The sequence below is a fragment of the Larimichthys crocea genome, chromosome I (assembly GCF_000972845.2).
Source record: "Larimichthys crocea isolate SSNF chromosome I, L_crocea_2.0, whole genome shotgun sequence".
Taxonomy (NCBI): Eukaryota; Metazoa; Chordata; class Actinopteri; family Sciaenidae; genus Larimichthys; species Larimichthys crocea.
This window is the reverse complement of record NC_040011.1, coordinates 20340782-20357755: the sequence shown is the minus strand read 5'-3', so window position 1 is coordinate 20357755 and position 16974 is coordinate 20340782. Positions and strand designations below refer to the sequence as shown.

Here is a 16974-nt window from a genome sequence, read left to right as displayed (position 1 = left end):
CATCATTTTATTAGTGGTAATTTGATTAAACCTCACTTTATTGATAAATATACACCGTGTAAGCACTGTATACTTGCATGGCCACATGCAGAAGTCGACATGCTGGCACTGTCTCAGTTGATATTGTACTTTGCTGGACAAAGTGTCTAATGAAGTGACTGAACAGCGAGCTGAAACAGTAAGGCTGGGACTGTTGGTGTCTGAGTGTCTGGAGCGACAGCTGGGCATGCAGCCTTTGTTTGGTCAGGGTTAGTGTAGACATGGTTTGGACCCTGAGTCTCTGATGTGTGAGAGCATTCCATTCACATCACCACAACAAACCAATCCAGTGATCACTGTGAAGGCCTGATGCTGATATAGCTACAAACATTAAAGTTATTTGTGCTGTTTAATATGCTCAATATTTAATACAAGAGATTGCTTGCAAACGTTTATTAACCAAACTATTGTATATTCACAGAAGGAAGGAAATAAATAATAAATAACACTGTTATTGTGCATGAGATATATTCCTTATCATGTGTAGGGTGGAAATGAATGTTTGATTCATTCTGTCCAAACAAACACGTCTATGATATTTTATCATGTACAAAGACATGTTGGTGCTGCAAGGATGCTGGGCCAGAAAATATCACGAGTCGTCTGAACACAGGACACGCAGGACACGCAGGACACGCAGACTGTGTGCCTGTGAAGAGTCTCTTGGTTTTTCCTGCAGGCTCTTGTCGCTCCAGTCCAGTAGGTGGCAGATGAACGCCACTAAACTGGTTTTCCAACCACCTGCCCCATTGCATTGTGGTACTTAAAGTCCGTTTCTGTTTCTTTTTGTTGTCCTCGTCCCTGTTGAGCTCAAACAGCTACTTCGTTACAATGATGTCTGCGGACGGCAACGTGTCGCAGACAGCTGACAGTGGAAGCGGAGGTTTGTAGTTGAACAGTGCACACAGACTCAGAGTCCACGCGTGTATCTCAGTCCTCCACGACACTGCGTGGCCAGGCTAGCAGCCAGCTAGCAAGCTGTTAGCTGGTGTGCAAACAAACTCTGTCGTTATGCTAATGACGTTGTTTACACAACACAGTCATTAAATTCACTAACTTAATTTATTTCTCTAACTTTCTGAAGTCTTGTTTATCCGTTTCAGGCAACAAGAGGACACCGTGTCCGTTCCACGGCTGTAAGCGCGTGTACGCGGACGTGAGCGCTCTGGAAGCTCACATCAAGGACCACGACATCTCAGCGCAGTCTGTGCCCGGTGAGCTGTGTGTGTGTGTGTGTGTGTGTGTGTGTGTGTGTGTGTGTGTGTGTGTGTGTGTGTGTGTGTGTGTGTCCGGTGAGCTGTGTGTGTGTGCGCCCGGTGAGCTCTGTGTGTGTGTGTGTCATCATACCCCCTGTCTTAGAGACTTAGAGAAGGTAGTAGAGACATTCCAGATAACGGACGTTAGAACACGGGATCATTTAAAGAGCAGAGCAGGTTGGGTCTTTCCTGTGGTACACAGAGCGATGCTGAATCAGTACAGCAGCTTGTCTAGTCTCAGATGAAGCTTCACGCTCAGGCTGTGTCCTCTCTCCTCTCCTCAGGAAAGGCCTTGCTGTGCTCGACTGTGGGCTGCGGCGGTTCCTTCCCCAACATGCAGAAATTGATGGAACACATGAGGCATCATCACAAACCCAACATATTCTTCCTGTGAGTTTGTCTTAATTTCTCTCCTCGGCTGAGAAAGTGTAAAACTGTAACGTGGCTTCTGTTCCCGAAGGTGTGAGAGCTGTCGCACAAAGTTACGATCCTACCGCGGCCTCCTGACTCACCTGCACACCTGTTCCAAAGTGCCACGGGGCAAAACAAAGGCAACTGAAGCCATGACCCACCTGCCTACTGGAACCAACCCAAACATGACCCCCATGGCCATGGACCAGAACCCCCCACGTCTGGATTTACCCCAGGAAGCACCCTTTCAAATCCAGAACTTAGATGGTTCCTTTCCTGCCAGTGTTCCTCCAGACTCAGCTGCCCCCCCCCTCCTCGGTCCCCCCTTCATGTCTAACCCAGAGACCTCCCCTCAACAGCTCACAGAGGTCGCTCCCCAGCCTCAGCTCAGGAACGAAGCTTCTGATCTGCCTCTGTCTCCAAACCAGGCTGGCCAAACAGCAGCTCTCGACCCCCCTGGTGCCCAGGGTCAGCAGCAGACACAGACCAGGTCTCCTGGATCAGCTCCTCACTCTCCTCCTGGGTCCTCAGCTGTCTGGAAGAAGAATCAAGGTACACTTCTCCTCACCCTGAAGCCCACAGCTGTAACCTACCAGATGTACACATTGACTTCCACTGTTTATGAGAAAATCATTCAAGGAGCCAAAGTTCTCCTCACTCAGGTGGTCCACAGCTGCTCTCCTCTGTGTAGCAGCTGTGTGAGAATGCAGCTTGATTTCACTGAATTCCATTTCTGACAAAAAACAAAAGAACTCAAGTCAAACTCCACGTATCAGCTGTTTTGCTTTCACACTTTCACACATATAGTAGAAGACTAAATGATTGTTCTGATAATGGAACTTGAAGGCTGAAGGTAATCTTTATTATCCCAGAGGGACCATTTGTGGTGCAGCAGTAACAACACAAACAGGAGATGAGCGATACATACATGTCCCAAAAGAATTGTGTGTACACCTCACAGCTGTGCAGGAGCAACAAATGTCTGATCACGCACAGCCTTGTAGACACACTGGGATGTGATTTTGCCTTCCAGACTGAATCTCTCTGAGTCTCTTCCGGCCCAGAATAAAACAACACTTTTAATATGAGAGTCTTGTGCATATGTTGTACTGGCATGTTAATTTGTCCTTTGCTCCATCAGGTATGGCCTGCAACAGACGCATCCTCTGGGAGCACACTAAAGGCCGCTACACATGTGTGCAGTGTGGACACTCGGTAACCAACCGTAAGGAAATGACTCAACACATCAACAGCCAGCACAGTGGCAACAAAGCTGCAGAAGACACTGGGAGCTCTGCCACTAATGCATAGTGTGGAAGCAGGACGACCAGATGCATGCTGGGACAAAATGTTGCCTTTTTGTTGTCCCTAAGAACTCATTCTGTTGATGGAAACCTGTCAGCAGTTTAACCTAACTGTGTTCTGAATGTAAAGCCCCTGCACTTCCAAACACAACATGTGATAGGAAATCCACAAAGCACTTAACACAGCTCCTACACACATACCACGATGTGTCATTAGATAGAAGAGTGCTGTGTGACTTATGTCACTTCATTATTACTGCCACTGTTCTTTTGTACCCAGTCATTTGACAGCCTGTGTAGACTGAACTTAACAAAACACCTACAGGTCCAGTATGTAGGACTGAGCAGCATCTGGCAGTGAACACATACTTTGAGTGTTGTATTTTATTCCTGCCAATAGATTCCCATGAATGTTACACACTGGACCTTTAGTGCTTTTATTGGTGTCATGTACTGAGATCCACTCTGAGTTGACTGTGTTGTTTCAGTGTGAAACTGAAGATTACTGTCACCTGATTCTAAACTGAACTTGTTTCTCACATTGCAAACAGGAAACTCTGTGTGTCTCATAGAAAGCTGTGCATTACTGTCATGTTGGCGGTGGGTTGCACAGCTGTTTCCCCCTACAGATGTAAACCTGTGTGCCGTGCCAGTTAAAGGCTGCTGTTCATCACAATTTGTCTTATAGTCAACAAATCCAAAACATGACCAAAACTAATTCTGTCTTTGTCTGTCTTAATACCTTCACATGTCTGACCTGTCTGTGGCTGTCAGAACAAACTTGCCCACACACACACATTATTTTGTATAGAGGGCTGAGTCATTTAGCTATAACCAATTTCCTCTTTGCTCCTCCGTCTTAACACCTTGTCCTCTTTGGTCCATCTACCGTGATTTCACAAACTTCCACACCAAACGCTTTACAAGAAAGACAAGGTTCAAAAAAAGCAGTTTTTATTTGGGTCAGTCAGAATGAGTTGATACAAGCACTTTCACAGTGCCAAGAGATTTTGGTCAGCTCAGGCTACCTACCATGCCTCAGTCCACCCATACATGCTCCTGAACCACCAGCACCACCCTCTGACTATTAGTATTACACACCCATCAGGCAGTGAGCTTCACAATAACTGACACATCGAGACAATACCATATGACATAGGTCCCACTGATCATTAACGTGTATTAGTAGACATTACCACATGCAGACTGAAGTGCCCATTTCAACAAACAAATCCCAACACGTGGATGAATGAGTCATTATCATTAGTTAATCTATAAAAACAAACATGGGGGCTTCACATTGGTTTATCAGACATGTTTAACAGCATGAGCCGTCCTCCATCAGTGTTTTTGTACATGTCGGTGTTAGAAAGACATTTGTCTCATTGTTTTACAACCCTGTAGTTTCAAGCTGAAAATGTATTCATAAAACAAAACCTGCTGGAAATTAACTGGAAACTATCATTTCACATGATGGCAGGTTAAAAAAAAAAAAGTGCATACAAAAAAAAAAAGATAAGTGCCGACTGTCCCACCCCCCAGATCAGGCAATGTTGATTTTTTTTTATTTTATTATAACAACTTTGTTCAGCTCAGTTCTCTCCAGGCTTTAAAAAAATCTCTTCTGGTCAACTGCGTACATCTTTCCTGCTGGAAGCTTCCGGAAGAATAAACTGTTGCCTCTGCTCATGTTGCCCTAGAACAAAGAGAGTGTTTAATCGTGAGCAGTGCTACAGTTTTCAGCAGTGAAACAACTCGTACAGCTCCGAGCATGTGGGAAGATCAGCAGTCTCTTAACACCACAGGAAGGATGTAATACTGAGGGACTCTGTGTACTTACTAACTGTGGATGTTCCCACAGTGAACAACAAGTAGTGTATTATTACATATTAGAGTGAACAGCTGTGATGTATTGAAGTGAATTTCCTCAGTGCTCTGACTTGATGACATCATAGATGTTAACATGTTCATGATACATGTGTGTGCAGTGCTCAGTGGATCATCAGGGCTCAGATGTGTGATGTGTTTACCTCTCTGCTTAGATGCCTCCAGCAGTCCACCCAGGTGGGGTATACTGATGCATAGGGCGGAAGACCTCCAGCAAGCCTGTGAAGCAGTGACTATATGAGTCTGCTGGTTTTAACACTTGCAAGGATTTACAGCAGCTGCATGTCCTGCCAACTTACCCACAGTTATTGACAGCCATGAGGTTTGACACCAGAAGAAAAGGGTATGTGAGCATACTGGCAAAGAACTGGAAGAAAAGAGCAGAGGAGGAGCGTGATGGAGCTACGAGCTGGAAACAGACTGCTGCTCATAAAGACGCTCACGTCTGTCACACTCACCCCCGTCACAGCCTGAGAGCAGTTCTTGATTTCTGCTGTGTGACTCATCTGTACGGAAGAACACATGTACAGGGTTCATTCTGGACTGAAGAAACACAGCAGGATGGGCAGCAGTAACACTTTCAATACAGCGTCAATGAAAAGATGGACTGCAGAAATATGAGCTGCTTAATCTCATCTCATTTACATCCAACCTAACCACAAAAGAAAGTTCTTATTGATCATGCTGAACTGATTTGTCTTCACCTATACCTAGGACACAAATAGGGTCCCAGTTTGAGCTCACCAACAACTGGAAAGTCTGGAAGAGTGTGTGTGTGAACACACTTTACAGAAATGTGGCCCGACAGCAGTGGAAGAAGTAGTGACATACCGAGTCATCAATGGCGTATGCATTGATGAGGTGAGCCAGCAGGTTACAAATCCACAGAGACAGGACGTCACCGAGCAGGCGAGGGATCAAACCACTGCAACAGAAGAATGAATGAGAGCACAAATAATTAACATATCAACACTAACATTTCAGGCTGTAATCCAGTCCCAGCTCCACTGAAGCACTGCAGTGCTGCATGTCTACGCTGCAACCACACATGCACTTTAAGGATTTTCACAATTCTGCACCACAGTGGAAAAATATTCAAATCAGTTGAAGTGTAATGTAATTCAGTTCTCAAAGCATTTTTTAAAATGTCTGAAGCAGGAAAGAAAAAGACAAAGAAAGTGAAGCTTACGCAAAAAAGCCCAGGATGCCGTCTTCTCTGTATACTGTGGCGATGGAGTCAAACACTCCACTGACAACACAAAAACATCATTTTTAGCTTTTTTCATGACTCCACTCACTGACAGTGTCAGTTAATGACAGTGACAGTTAATTGTACCTGTATTTTGTTTCTCTCCCGATAAATTGTACCATACATCGCAGAGTAATCACTGAAACACAAGATGAGGAAAAACATACTTAGATAGCACACACACTGATCCAAGCACATTCAAATGTATCACAACCGAAAGCTCTGGAAGTATCACGAGCATAAACATGGATCTACGTTCAGTTAAAAGTGCTTCAGTTAGAGTAGAGTGAAGGATCTGAGCAGTTCATGACATACCATGGAAGGGATGTGTGACAACGGTGGCACAGGAACGAGCAATCATCTCTTTGGTTGTCTGTGGAAATGGAAAACAATGAACTCAAGAGTCATGGATTAAATATCAAAAGAAGTGTAGAAACATGTACATCTGCTGTAACAGAACACATTTCTTATTATTATTTTAAGTTTCTTCACATTTTAGCCCACTCAGTGCGTATGTTTTCTGACAGTGTATGAAAGGTTTCATCATATAATTTGTGCAGTCAGAACATTTTGAAAACACAGAGGGTGTCGAAGATAAAATAAAAACAGAAGGAATGGATGAAGACGCGCTCTTGTTTCTCACTGCCTCACCTCGTTAACAACGTGCTGTAGGGAGCCCTCCACAGCCTTCTGCTGACCACCCAGTACCTGGACAACAAACAAACCGAGATGAGCCCAGGTCAGTTAGACCAATCACAGCAGTTAAGGAAATTCCACTGACATGAAATTTGACACATGTATCCAAATCACTGTGCTCTATGAACATGAACCATTACTCTTAATGTGAAAGACATCTGATTCTTGATCTAGACTGTATAAACAACACATGTGGTCCACAGCCTCATCGTAGGAAGCATTCTGCTCTGTCTCCTTGATGTACAGATGTATGGTATCTGAGGGAACAGCAGCACTCTGAAGTGTGTGATTGGTCAGTCTCCACATCTCCTGTGGACCTGCTGTTTGCATCCTGTCTACTTTTACATGATAACTGTTTCAGACCACACACAACTGACGACTTTGTGTGTTCAGTGGTATGAACTGTAACAATACAACATCACGCATGATGCATGCTCTTCACCCTCCTTCCAGTGTGCCTGTTGGGATTATTTTTTGGCCTTTTAGAGACAGCTGAAGAGTGACAGGAATGTGGGAAGAGAGAGATGGGGAGTGACATGCAGGAAAGAGCCACAGGTGTTTGTCAGATTGGAACCCTGGCCACCCCGGCAAGGACTGAGCCTTCGTACATGGGGTGGCTGCTCTACCAACTGAGCTAAACAACACCCCCAATGTTTTTCATTTCTGATGTGGTCGAACTGCATGTCGTATGAAGCATGACCTCACCCTTACTCTCACATACACACCCTTTACAATAGTGACAGATTGATGCACCCAACTCTATACACAATGAGAATGTACTGCCAATTAGAATGTGTCTCTAAATGTAGAAACAATAAGTCAGACAGAGCTCTTACCTGAGGTGTGTCTTGCTCCTGACATTTCTGTAAGAAAGTAGAGGTCAGCGTTAGAAAACTGCTCATGTGAAGAAAGACTTGGCGAGTTACATTTGCATCCTGGCTGCCAGAGAAATTGGTTTATCCTACTTTAGCACCAATATGTACATTATGTATCCTATATAGAACCAAATACCACCAAATGTGAAGTCACAGCATACACACAGTCAAATGCCCTCAAACAGAGATGACCATTTATTGTGTTGCATCCCAAAATGTGCTGCTTTGTTTTAAATCATTGTAAGGGGAAGATCTTTGGACTGTTATTCGGACAAAACTAGTCATCTGAAGAAGTCAACCTATTAGTAAAAAAAAATATCAAAGGAAACGCTTTCAGGATGATATTAATGGCATCAATATCACTGCATCTTTACTTTAATGTGAAGGTGTGATTACATTCTTTTATGGTGCTCTTGATCCAGTCAGACCTACCTGCACAACTCTGCTGTGCACGATGGTACCAATGGTGCCAGCACAGAGCCTTGGGCCAAGCCCTTTGAAAAGACCCGCTTTTCCATCGATCTTGATGATGTGTTTCGCTAAAACATTCACACAACACAAAGTTATAACGGGCACAAAAACACTACTATGTTTGTAGAATTGTGATGTCTTAAACAGAAATGACTACAGCGCCACCTAACAAGAGAAATGACTGAAACAAGGACGGAAAAAGAGTTTGAATCCGGCCTCGGGCCCTCTGATGGATGGACCTACATGTGTCTCCAAGCATGCAGCTTTCAGCACTGTATAGGAAGCACACAGTAAAACTTCCAACATTGTGCATTCCTCCCAGCTACAATACTTTGGTCAGAAACAGTGTTTAAGGTTGGGCAAAGTATCACACTGGTCTGGTAACACTCACACTGCATGTGACTTCTGAATGGAAGATAATGTCAGCCATAAATTAGAGTGGAGATACAAATCAATGAGTTTTCCACAACACGTGCCTTCACATTTAAAAGCCACTATGACATTTAATTTGAAACATTTACAGGAAGTGCTGAGAACAGGAGCCAATCAAAACAAGCCTTTGTACTTTACCGACAAACTGCCTCGCTAATGTGCAGCTGTCAGGTTGGCTCCATGTAACATGTGAATAAACAAAGCAAAAAAAAAAAAAAAGCCCAGGTGCAAATCCACTGCTAACAAGAAAACACTGCAGGTTTTTTTGAATTCATCTTCTGGAAATGTTTTTAGACCTCATACACACATTGTGTATCATCTGTTGTTTACAAGAAAACTCCACAGGGAGAATACAACCAGGAAGACCTGCCTGGACGTACATCATTGTTGTTTCAGGATCAATGTTTACTTTTAGGGAGACTCATATTCCATCTGCTGTCACAGTCACACAAAATATCAGACACTGTCATCTTACCTGGGGGGGAACAGATCTGAGGTCTGCCAGCTCTCAGTTCAAGCTTCCAGACACACAGCTCCTTCTGTTAATGTTGTCACGTATTAATAAAGCCAGCAAACACTCTGTGTGTTAAATCAGAGCGTTTAACAGCTGGAGACAGTCACATTAAAAGTAGAAGCTGCAGCAACACAGGGTGACACACTTATCTAGACACATCTCTCTGTGCCCTCTGTAATAATAACTCAGATTCCATGAGGCAGAGTCAAACTCACCATAAGCAAACAGTCCAGGCAGCTGATAGACCTGTCTGCCAAACAGGTTCCTGCCCAGGGTGGGGGGGAGCGGCTCATGTCCTACCTAACACACGCACACACACACACACACACACACACACACACAGTAATGCATTAGCAGTGTGTACTTTGACTTCTCTTTGAATGCTCCTTCATTCTGTCACACACTTTTGTCTTTGTTTGACACACTTCACTTCAACCAGTTTCAGTGTTTTCTTCACTCTGGCTCTTCTGTTCATTTCATGTCATTCTTCTCACCACACATACACACACCTATTCCATCCGTCTGTGAGCACAAAGCTACAGCTACAGCAAGTGTGCTTATTAATGAACTACAAGCTCTGTGTGGGCCAAAGGTCGCCTGTCATTGGACAGTGCCTGTCATTGGACAGTGCCTGTCATTGGTCAGTGCCTGTCATTGGACAGTGCCTGTCATTGGACAGTGCCTGTCACTGGTCAGTCCATATATTACAAACTCGTTATTTAAATCTTCATGTCGACGTGGAGCTAACAGTGTGACAGTGTTTCTGTAGCTAAAACAAACGCTCTTGACCTTTCACTGTGTGAATGGACTACACGCAGCAGCAGAGTGTGTGTGTGTGTGTGTGTGTGTGTGTGTGTGTGAGGTCGTTTTACATTCTGCACTATGAGCATTAAAGACGCAGCTGTGCATTAACACAGTGTATTTCCGCCCCCCGCACAGTGTTGTGAACAGAGGTCACAGGGACGGACACACACACACACACACACACACACACACACACACACACACACACACACACACACACACACACACACACAGGGACCTGTGTCGGCGCTGAATTAAAGGATAATGAAGACTCTTCTACACTGACACTGAGGCGACATGACGCCGCGCTGCGCTCACTGCACCCCGGCAGAGTCTCCAGGCTACTGCCGGGTTAAAGTGTCCTGTACGAGGCCACCACACCGAGCTTAAAGCAGCACCTGGACCGGGACCAGCTCCCCAGCGTGTGCACGAACAGCGCCGCTCTTACCTGGATCAGGACCTTGATGTACATGAGAGGGTGAGACAGGACGGTGAGCCCTGACCCCAGCAGCACCTGGCCACACGTGTCCGCCATTTTTGGAGCAACAGGACAGACAGGAAGTTCTTCTCTTTGGTCTTGCGTCATAAGAGCCGAGAGCGCTCATATTTTCTGTCATCATAACGGTACCGCCATCTAGTGTTCGTAGGTGGCATAGACTCTACATTACAGGTCTTCTCATGTGCTAAAACACTAAAACCCACTGGCTGAACAGAGTTCTCAGTTGCCTGAACTCATTTTAGTCTGTTGTCTATACCTTACAGTTTTTTTTGTTTGTTTTTTTTACCTTACATCCCACAAAATGAAGCACTGCAACCAAAATCAAAGCAAAGATAGCAGATGGCACACACTTCATTCATATTACAGATTTCTGTCTAACCAACTACACACTGTTGGGCATAATGAAAAGCACTCTCATCTTTAGTATGCTTTGCCATCATACTAACATAGTTCAAACTGTGGAGAATTCTTCAGATTGTTCACATGCACAGAAATATTTGCAGATACACACACGTGCTATTGAAATTTTTATTTTTTTATTTTTCACCAAACAAGTCAGTGCAACATATGCACAGCAGATATATTTACATTGGAGGGAACTAAAATATGCTCACACAACAGGACGCTGAAAAATACAATTGCAGAAAAAAATACAAAAATAAAGAGGAAAGCAAAATAATTCAACAACACTGCTCTACCTCGAACTCTCACTCTTCCTCCCCCTCTCATTTTCACCCTCCCTCTTCCTCTCTCAGCAATGTCTTCCATTGTTGTTGTAAAAGAAAAAAAGATGCTCACCTGTTCTCTTTTATTGCTTACTTCCTGACTGAAGTGTTGAGCTCATGTAGTGTCATTTTAAATGGCAGTGTTTTGAAATTGCAAACATGTGACTTTATGTCAGATTGTTGTGTCTTATGCAGAGAACCACGTTCAGTACACTTAAAAAGAGCCACTTTGAATTGCAAAATGTGTGTAAAGCAGAAAATGTGTTTAAGGTTTTGGAGATTTGAGATGAGGTTTTGCTCCCTGTGTGTCACTTTAAATATCTGTGCTATCCATGTCATTTCAGTGTGTTAGCAACTGGAAAAAACTGTAATAGATGTTGACTGGTTGGAGGTTCATATCAACAGAGAACAAGGATTACAGTATCACAGAGACAAAGGACAGGTTTGTGAGATGCGGGGTACAGTACTGTAAAAACACAAGGAGGAGGAAGAACAAAAAAAAACTGCAAAGAGCAAAGCAGAGTAATCATTTCTGATTAATGTTGAGCTGCTATGATAGAACAATAGAACATGTTTTCCTTCACTAAAAGACACTGATGGGAAAATATGAAATTTGTTTTGAGATTAAAAATGTACTTCTCGCTGGGAACTATGTTTTGAACATGTGTTTTCTATTTTTTGGTGTATTGTTTACTGGCTGTTTGATAGTGTATATCATTCTGATTGCTTTGTTTATGATTTGACAGCAGTATTTATTTATTTATTTATTTATTTATTTTTTGGCCAAGCCTTTTCAAGCTTTATTTGACAGAGACAGCTGAAGAGTGACAGGAATGGAAAGAGAGAGACGGGGAAAGAGCCACAGGTGTCACACTCCAAAAAGACCTCTGTGCTGTGAAGATGAGTAGAGATGTCTCTCTCAGAAGTCAGTGGAGTGAAGACATCTATAGAATAAGTCTCTCTGAGAAAATCTTACCTTTATACATGTTTAACTTTGTGTATATGTATATATGTTCCCTCAGTGGGTTAACTGAATGAATTGAAGAGATACATGTTACACGTATATTTTCTAATATATTCCTGACATGCAATTGTATTGATTGAATCATTACTTTGATTCACAGTCATTCTGCCTGGTTTATGATCCAACCTTGTTACACTGCATTCAAACCTTCCAGTTGAATGCTGCTGCACGTGTTCTGACAGGAACCAAGATCAGAGATCACATCTCTCCCATTTTGGCTTCCTTGCATTGGCTACCTATTAAATCTAGAATAGAATTTAAAATTCTTGTCCTTACTTACAAAGCTCTTCATGGTCAGGCACCATCTTATCTAAAAGAGCTCATAGTACCTTACTACCCCTCTAGAACACTGCACTCCCAGGACGCTGGGTTCCTTGTGGTTCCTATAGTCTCCAAAAGTAGATTGGGAGCCAGAAATTTCAGCTATCAGGCTCCTCTTCTGTGGAACAAACTACCTTTCTGGGTTCTGCAGACAGACACCCTCAACACTTTTAAGAGTAGACTTAAGACTTTACTTTTTGATAGAGCTTCTAGTTAGGACTGGCTCTGGTCATCGCTTATGCTGAGAGAAAAAAAAACAAAATGTGGTGAAAGTATGAGAAGGGAGTGCTGTCAGAGTAACTTTATTGTACAATCATTGGCTGCTTTGCTGATGAGTTCAGATCTGCAGCTTCTGATGTTCAGTGAGCACAAGGAGACACTCTTCCCTCCGCTCTGTCTGTCAGCACATCTGAACAGCCTTCCTCTGGAACAGTGAACAGCACAGAGATGGGTTAGGTCAAAGCTGAGTGTAATATCAGAGTGGTGAATACAAACCGTAGGCAGGTATTTATTATGTGCTCATGTAGACACTCACAGCACTGGTACAGCTTGTTGAGCCTGGCAATGTCATTGCGACTCATCTCCTTAGCATTGCCAAAGGACACATTGGAGTTAGGGATGGGAAGCATGGTGGGCTGGTTGTTCTTGGAGAAGGCGTACCTACAGCAGGAAGCTCAGTAGTTAGACTGAAGCACAGCACATCGTGCACACACAGCTCACACAGGCCTGAAGTGAAGCTATTTGTTCTTACTTGTGGTACTGCATGACAGAGTTGTAATCGTAGGGAGTGCCCTGGTTGAGGGTGGCAATCTTCCTGAAGTTGTGCTCCATTCCTAAAAGAACAGCAATCATACAGTTCAAATTTGTTTGCTTTGAATTCACTTTCAGTTCAGTTGCTGGAGAAAGAGCCCAAGATGCTGTACGGCTCCATGGTTTTATATTCAGAGAGCTGCAGTTACACAATCAACTTCTACTGCTGTCAAAATTTGACTTAGGTAAAGTATAGATTAAAAAGCTCTGTGAGGATGTACATAGATTCTCAAACAGTCTTACAGTAACAATGCTAACCTACTGCTGTTTAGCAGGTATTATATAATCAGTAGAGTTGAGCTTGATGGGAATGCCATTAGTTTGTGTTATCTGGTCATAAAGCAGAGTGTTAGACAAACTGAAATGCTGTAAATCACAGCATCACAGTGTACTGGATCCCCTCTCTAATTTACTCTTCTGATTAATAGATGGCTGCATTACCAGACTGAACATTGTGCAGCAGGACTTTGATGTGGTTGTCCCTGTCAGAGCGGGTCTGTTCATGGTTGAATCCCAGAGCATGGAGCAACTCATGCTGGACGGTGCCATGGTACAAGCATCCACGACGGGCCAGGGACACCACCTGCTTACCACCACGACGACCAACGTAGGAGTAGCAGCTGGACAAGATCAGAGGTGAGTTGAACAACACTGAAGTCTGAGAAAAGCTTCTAATTCAAACTGTAAGCTGTAAGTCTCAGTTCTTCTTACCCATTCTGGGACTCAATGCTCAGCCAGTCACGGTCACTGCTTCTGCTGGGCCTGAAGCGGATGCAGGAGAAGGAAGAGAAAGACTCCAATCCACGGGTGATGATGGACTTCTCACGGGAGGCTGGCAGGGCAAAACCACACAATGTTTAGCTTTTTAAAATCCCACATCAAACATGCCCCTGCATGATTCTGTTGTATAAACAGCTAGATCTCTGGTTAATGTCACTCTCAACCCCTTTGTCAAAGTTCCTGCTACAATCAAAAGTGGAATATTTGTAGGTTATTAATCTGTCTGACACTTACAAAAGTGACTGGCGATGTAATAAGGAATGTAGACCTTCCCGTCAGTATACTTTCCCCACTTGCAGCCACGACTGGTGCAGGGGTCGGCGTTTCTCTCTGCCTCGCTGTCAATGGAGATGTCTCCATCAATCAGGATGGGATCATCGCTGGAACGGACTGAGACACACCATATAGCAACTTAAAAACCTGCTAAACTGCCACCAATAGAAGAAAATGAGGTGAAACATCAACAGTGGCCATGAGGAACATGGTGACAGCAACAGCTCACACTCACTCAGATTACTGTTGGCTCTCTCCAGAAGTTCAGAGACAGAAAGCTCTGAGTCCTCCTCTGCAATGTGAGTGACATCAACAATAAGACAATTTCACTTTGTATGAAAAGACACCAGTCCCAGTATTGTGCATGTCAACAGAATAGGTCTGATCATTGGATTAGATGACATACCTGTCTGCTGGTTCAGCATGGGATTAGGGGAGAAAAAATACACATATTAGTAATAGATAGAACCACCTTACAGCTGAAAGAGAACACAATGTGTCAACTGCATAACCAAATAATCTAAACATGTAGAGGCGATGTGATGCAGCACCACAAATAAGCAGACATCACACTCGTCATTGTCAGTCATTTCTCTTCCACTATGATTCTACCTCGCTTTCAGCCCAGCAGCAGGCGGACAGCAGCAGCAGAGCCAGAGCTGAAAACACAAAGATGCGAGCCATCTCAGCAGACCTGCAGGACACAGACAGGAATAAGCTTCAGCTTCCGCTCACAGGAAAGATACAGTGTTAATAAATCTAAATCTAAACTTCTCCATCGCATTCTGCTGCCAAACTCACCTTGGATCCTCTTTGTGGACCTTGTGCAGCTGAACAGTCACTCCAGGCTTTTATACATGCTTAACTGCACCTGTGAGCCCAAATATGGATTATCTGTGTATACTAAGAAACCTAAAGAGTCAGCTAAATTAACATTATCAGTCACAAAATGTACAGACACACGTGAATGGAAACTCCTCCATATCACCAAGAGTGGGAAAAAAAACACCTGCCCCTTTTTGTATTTATGCTGCAGGTATAGAATTACCAAAACATATCATCAACAGAGCAGCTGAAATGCCTTAAACTGAGGAGTTACTAAGCCTCTTGTTCAACCTTCCACATGTAAAACAGAATGGAGTGACTGAGTTGTTAAAGCTATAAGTTTAAAGAAAAATTAGCTTCTATGGACATTATACACAAATAATCACACAATCTCATACCTGTATCTTCCCATACATCTGACAAAACACCTTTTACAGGCTATCATGAAAACTGAAGGGGGCTTCATTGAATATGGGACAATGAGTATGTCATTTTAAAGAGTTTTTGACTAAGCACCATGTTGACAGTAAACAGGACATAACTGGACCAAGCTAACACAAGGTAGGGTGGTAAAGCAGAATAAACAAGACATGTTACACATGACAAGGCAAAGTTACATTGTCTCTGTTTAGAAATGTCTTGGTCTTGTCATGTGCTGAGAAGTTGTTGCAGCAGACTGGATCGCATTACCTCAGCACTGCTGAGATGATGCAGTGCCTGCAAAAGGCTGGTTTGTAATCTTAACTATAAAAAAACACACTTGACCTCCTAATCCTCAACTGGAAAAATGTATTGTCTTCACTTAAATATTTCAATGATTCTAATTAAAATTCAAACTTGATTTATTTATATAGCAACTTCATGTAAACATGCAGCCAACAACAGAAAAAGACATCAATGAAGACAAATTTGCAAAGAAGAGTAAAAACAATCAAATGTTTAAAGTAAATGGAAATCCATGAGATGGAGAAGTATCGGAGAGGAAGGTGGAGGCTTAAAGCTCAGCAGTAAATGATGAAGCACCTGAAATAAAAAGATCAGACAGATGGAGTGAATGAAGGCAGACTCCCCATGTGTTTTATTTAATACTACTTTTTAATTAATTTAATTTAATTCAGTTTTATTTATAAAAAATAAATGTTGGGGGATGAATTATATGTGCATATGTGTAACTGCAACTGAACTTGAATGTAGTTGTTTTAAAATGTTTAGCCCATTTGCTCTCTTATTTCTTTGTTTAAGGTAAAAATAAATAAAAAATAAATAAACACATTTTTACATGTGTATTTATGGATTTATGGATACTATGACAGTCATTGTCAATAAGACTTCTTCACCAAAACATGCAAAGTTAACAAATCTGACATCAAAGACATTCCAAAAAGTTAATGCAAAGCATTGTGTGCAATCTGAGCTTTCCCTCAGTCATTGTTCCCTTTTTTGCAAGACGTTGCATGACTGTGTGCAAACCAAACACATATTGCAACAGTGCCCACAATTTGGAGAAGTCATATACACAAAAAAAAGGTTTTTCACAACTTTGCATGTGTGATTTTAACCACACAGAGGGGTTGTGTAAATGTGCAAACCTTAATGCAATAACATAAATCAAGATGTATTATATTCATCAAATGTGTGATACACATTGAATATCATATGATATTATATAACTATATTATAGATAATATTGTCAAGTAAGTTCTGACTTACTGTCTGTCAAAGATTTCACATGTATTTCATTTGAAAGTAGTATGTATGGTTGTATGTATTATAGATGTA

The 16974-nt window shown here is 42.7% G+C and overlaps 3 protein-coding genes across 5 annotated transcripts; 1 reads left to right on the top strand and 2 right to left on the bottom strand.

Annotated features, from left to right (window-relative positions):
• The first annotated feature begins 740 nt into the window (after positions 1–740).
• On the top strand, positions 741–4276 carry LOC104933821 (zinc finger protein 414). The gene is made up of 5 exons (XM_010749345.3): positions 741–922; positions 1143–1253; positions 1580–1685; positions 1756–2258; positions 2848–4276. Exons 1-5 carry the CDS (start codon positions 871–873, stop codon positions 3015–3017), a joined length of 942 nt encoding a protein of 313 aa, XP_010747647.1. The 5' UTR covers positions 741–870; the 3' UTR covers positions 3018–4276.
• Positions 3948–10528, bottom strand: mtch2 (mitochondrial carrier homolog 2). Of its 2 annotated transcripts, XM_027279994.1 has the most exons (14): positions 10387–10527; positions 9350–9434; positions 9096–9159; positions 8150–8256; positions 7679–7705; positions 6798–6854; positions 6462–6519; positions 6234–6285; positions 6087–6146; positions 5729–5822; positions 5356–5403; positions 5197–5264; positions 5041–5116; positions 3948–4706 (listed from the first exon to the last, which is right to left on the bottom strand). In XM_027279994.1, the coding sequence occupies exons 2-14, from the start codon at positions 9425–9427 to the stop codon at positions 4620–4622; spliced, it is 876 nt and encodes a 291-aa protein (XP_027135795.1). In that variant the 5' UTR covers positions 9428–9434; positions 10387–10527; the 3' UTR covers positions 3948–4619. The 2 variants fall into 2 exon arrangements, with proteins under 2 accessions (XP_027135795.1, XP_010747645.2); XM_010749343.3 differs by lacking the exon at positions 9096–9159 and having other exon boundaries at positions 10387–10528.
• A 2288-nt stretch (positions 10529–12816) lies between these two features.
• On the bottom strand, positions 12817–15264 carry LOC113745990 (low choriolytic enzyme-like). 2 transcript variants are annotated; one of them, XM_027280011.1, is made up of 10 exons: positions 15172–15264; positions 14983–15064; positions 14777–14783; positions 14606–14662; positions 14332–14487; positions 14029–14149; positions 13759–13937; positions 13259–13340; positions 13043–13167; positions 12817–12931 (listed from the first exon to the last, which is right to left on the bottom strand). In XM_027280011.1, coding segments are annotated over exons 2-10 (801 nt in total). In that variant the 5' UTR covers positions 15055–15064; positions 15172–15264; the 3' UTR covers positions 12817–12929. The 2 variants fall into 2 exon arrangements, with proteins under 2 accessions (XP_027135812.1, XP_027135820.1); XM_027280019.1 differs by having other exon boundaries at positions 14777–14780.
• Positions 15265–16974: the final 1710 nt, after the last annotated feature.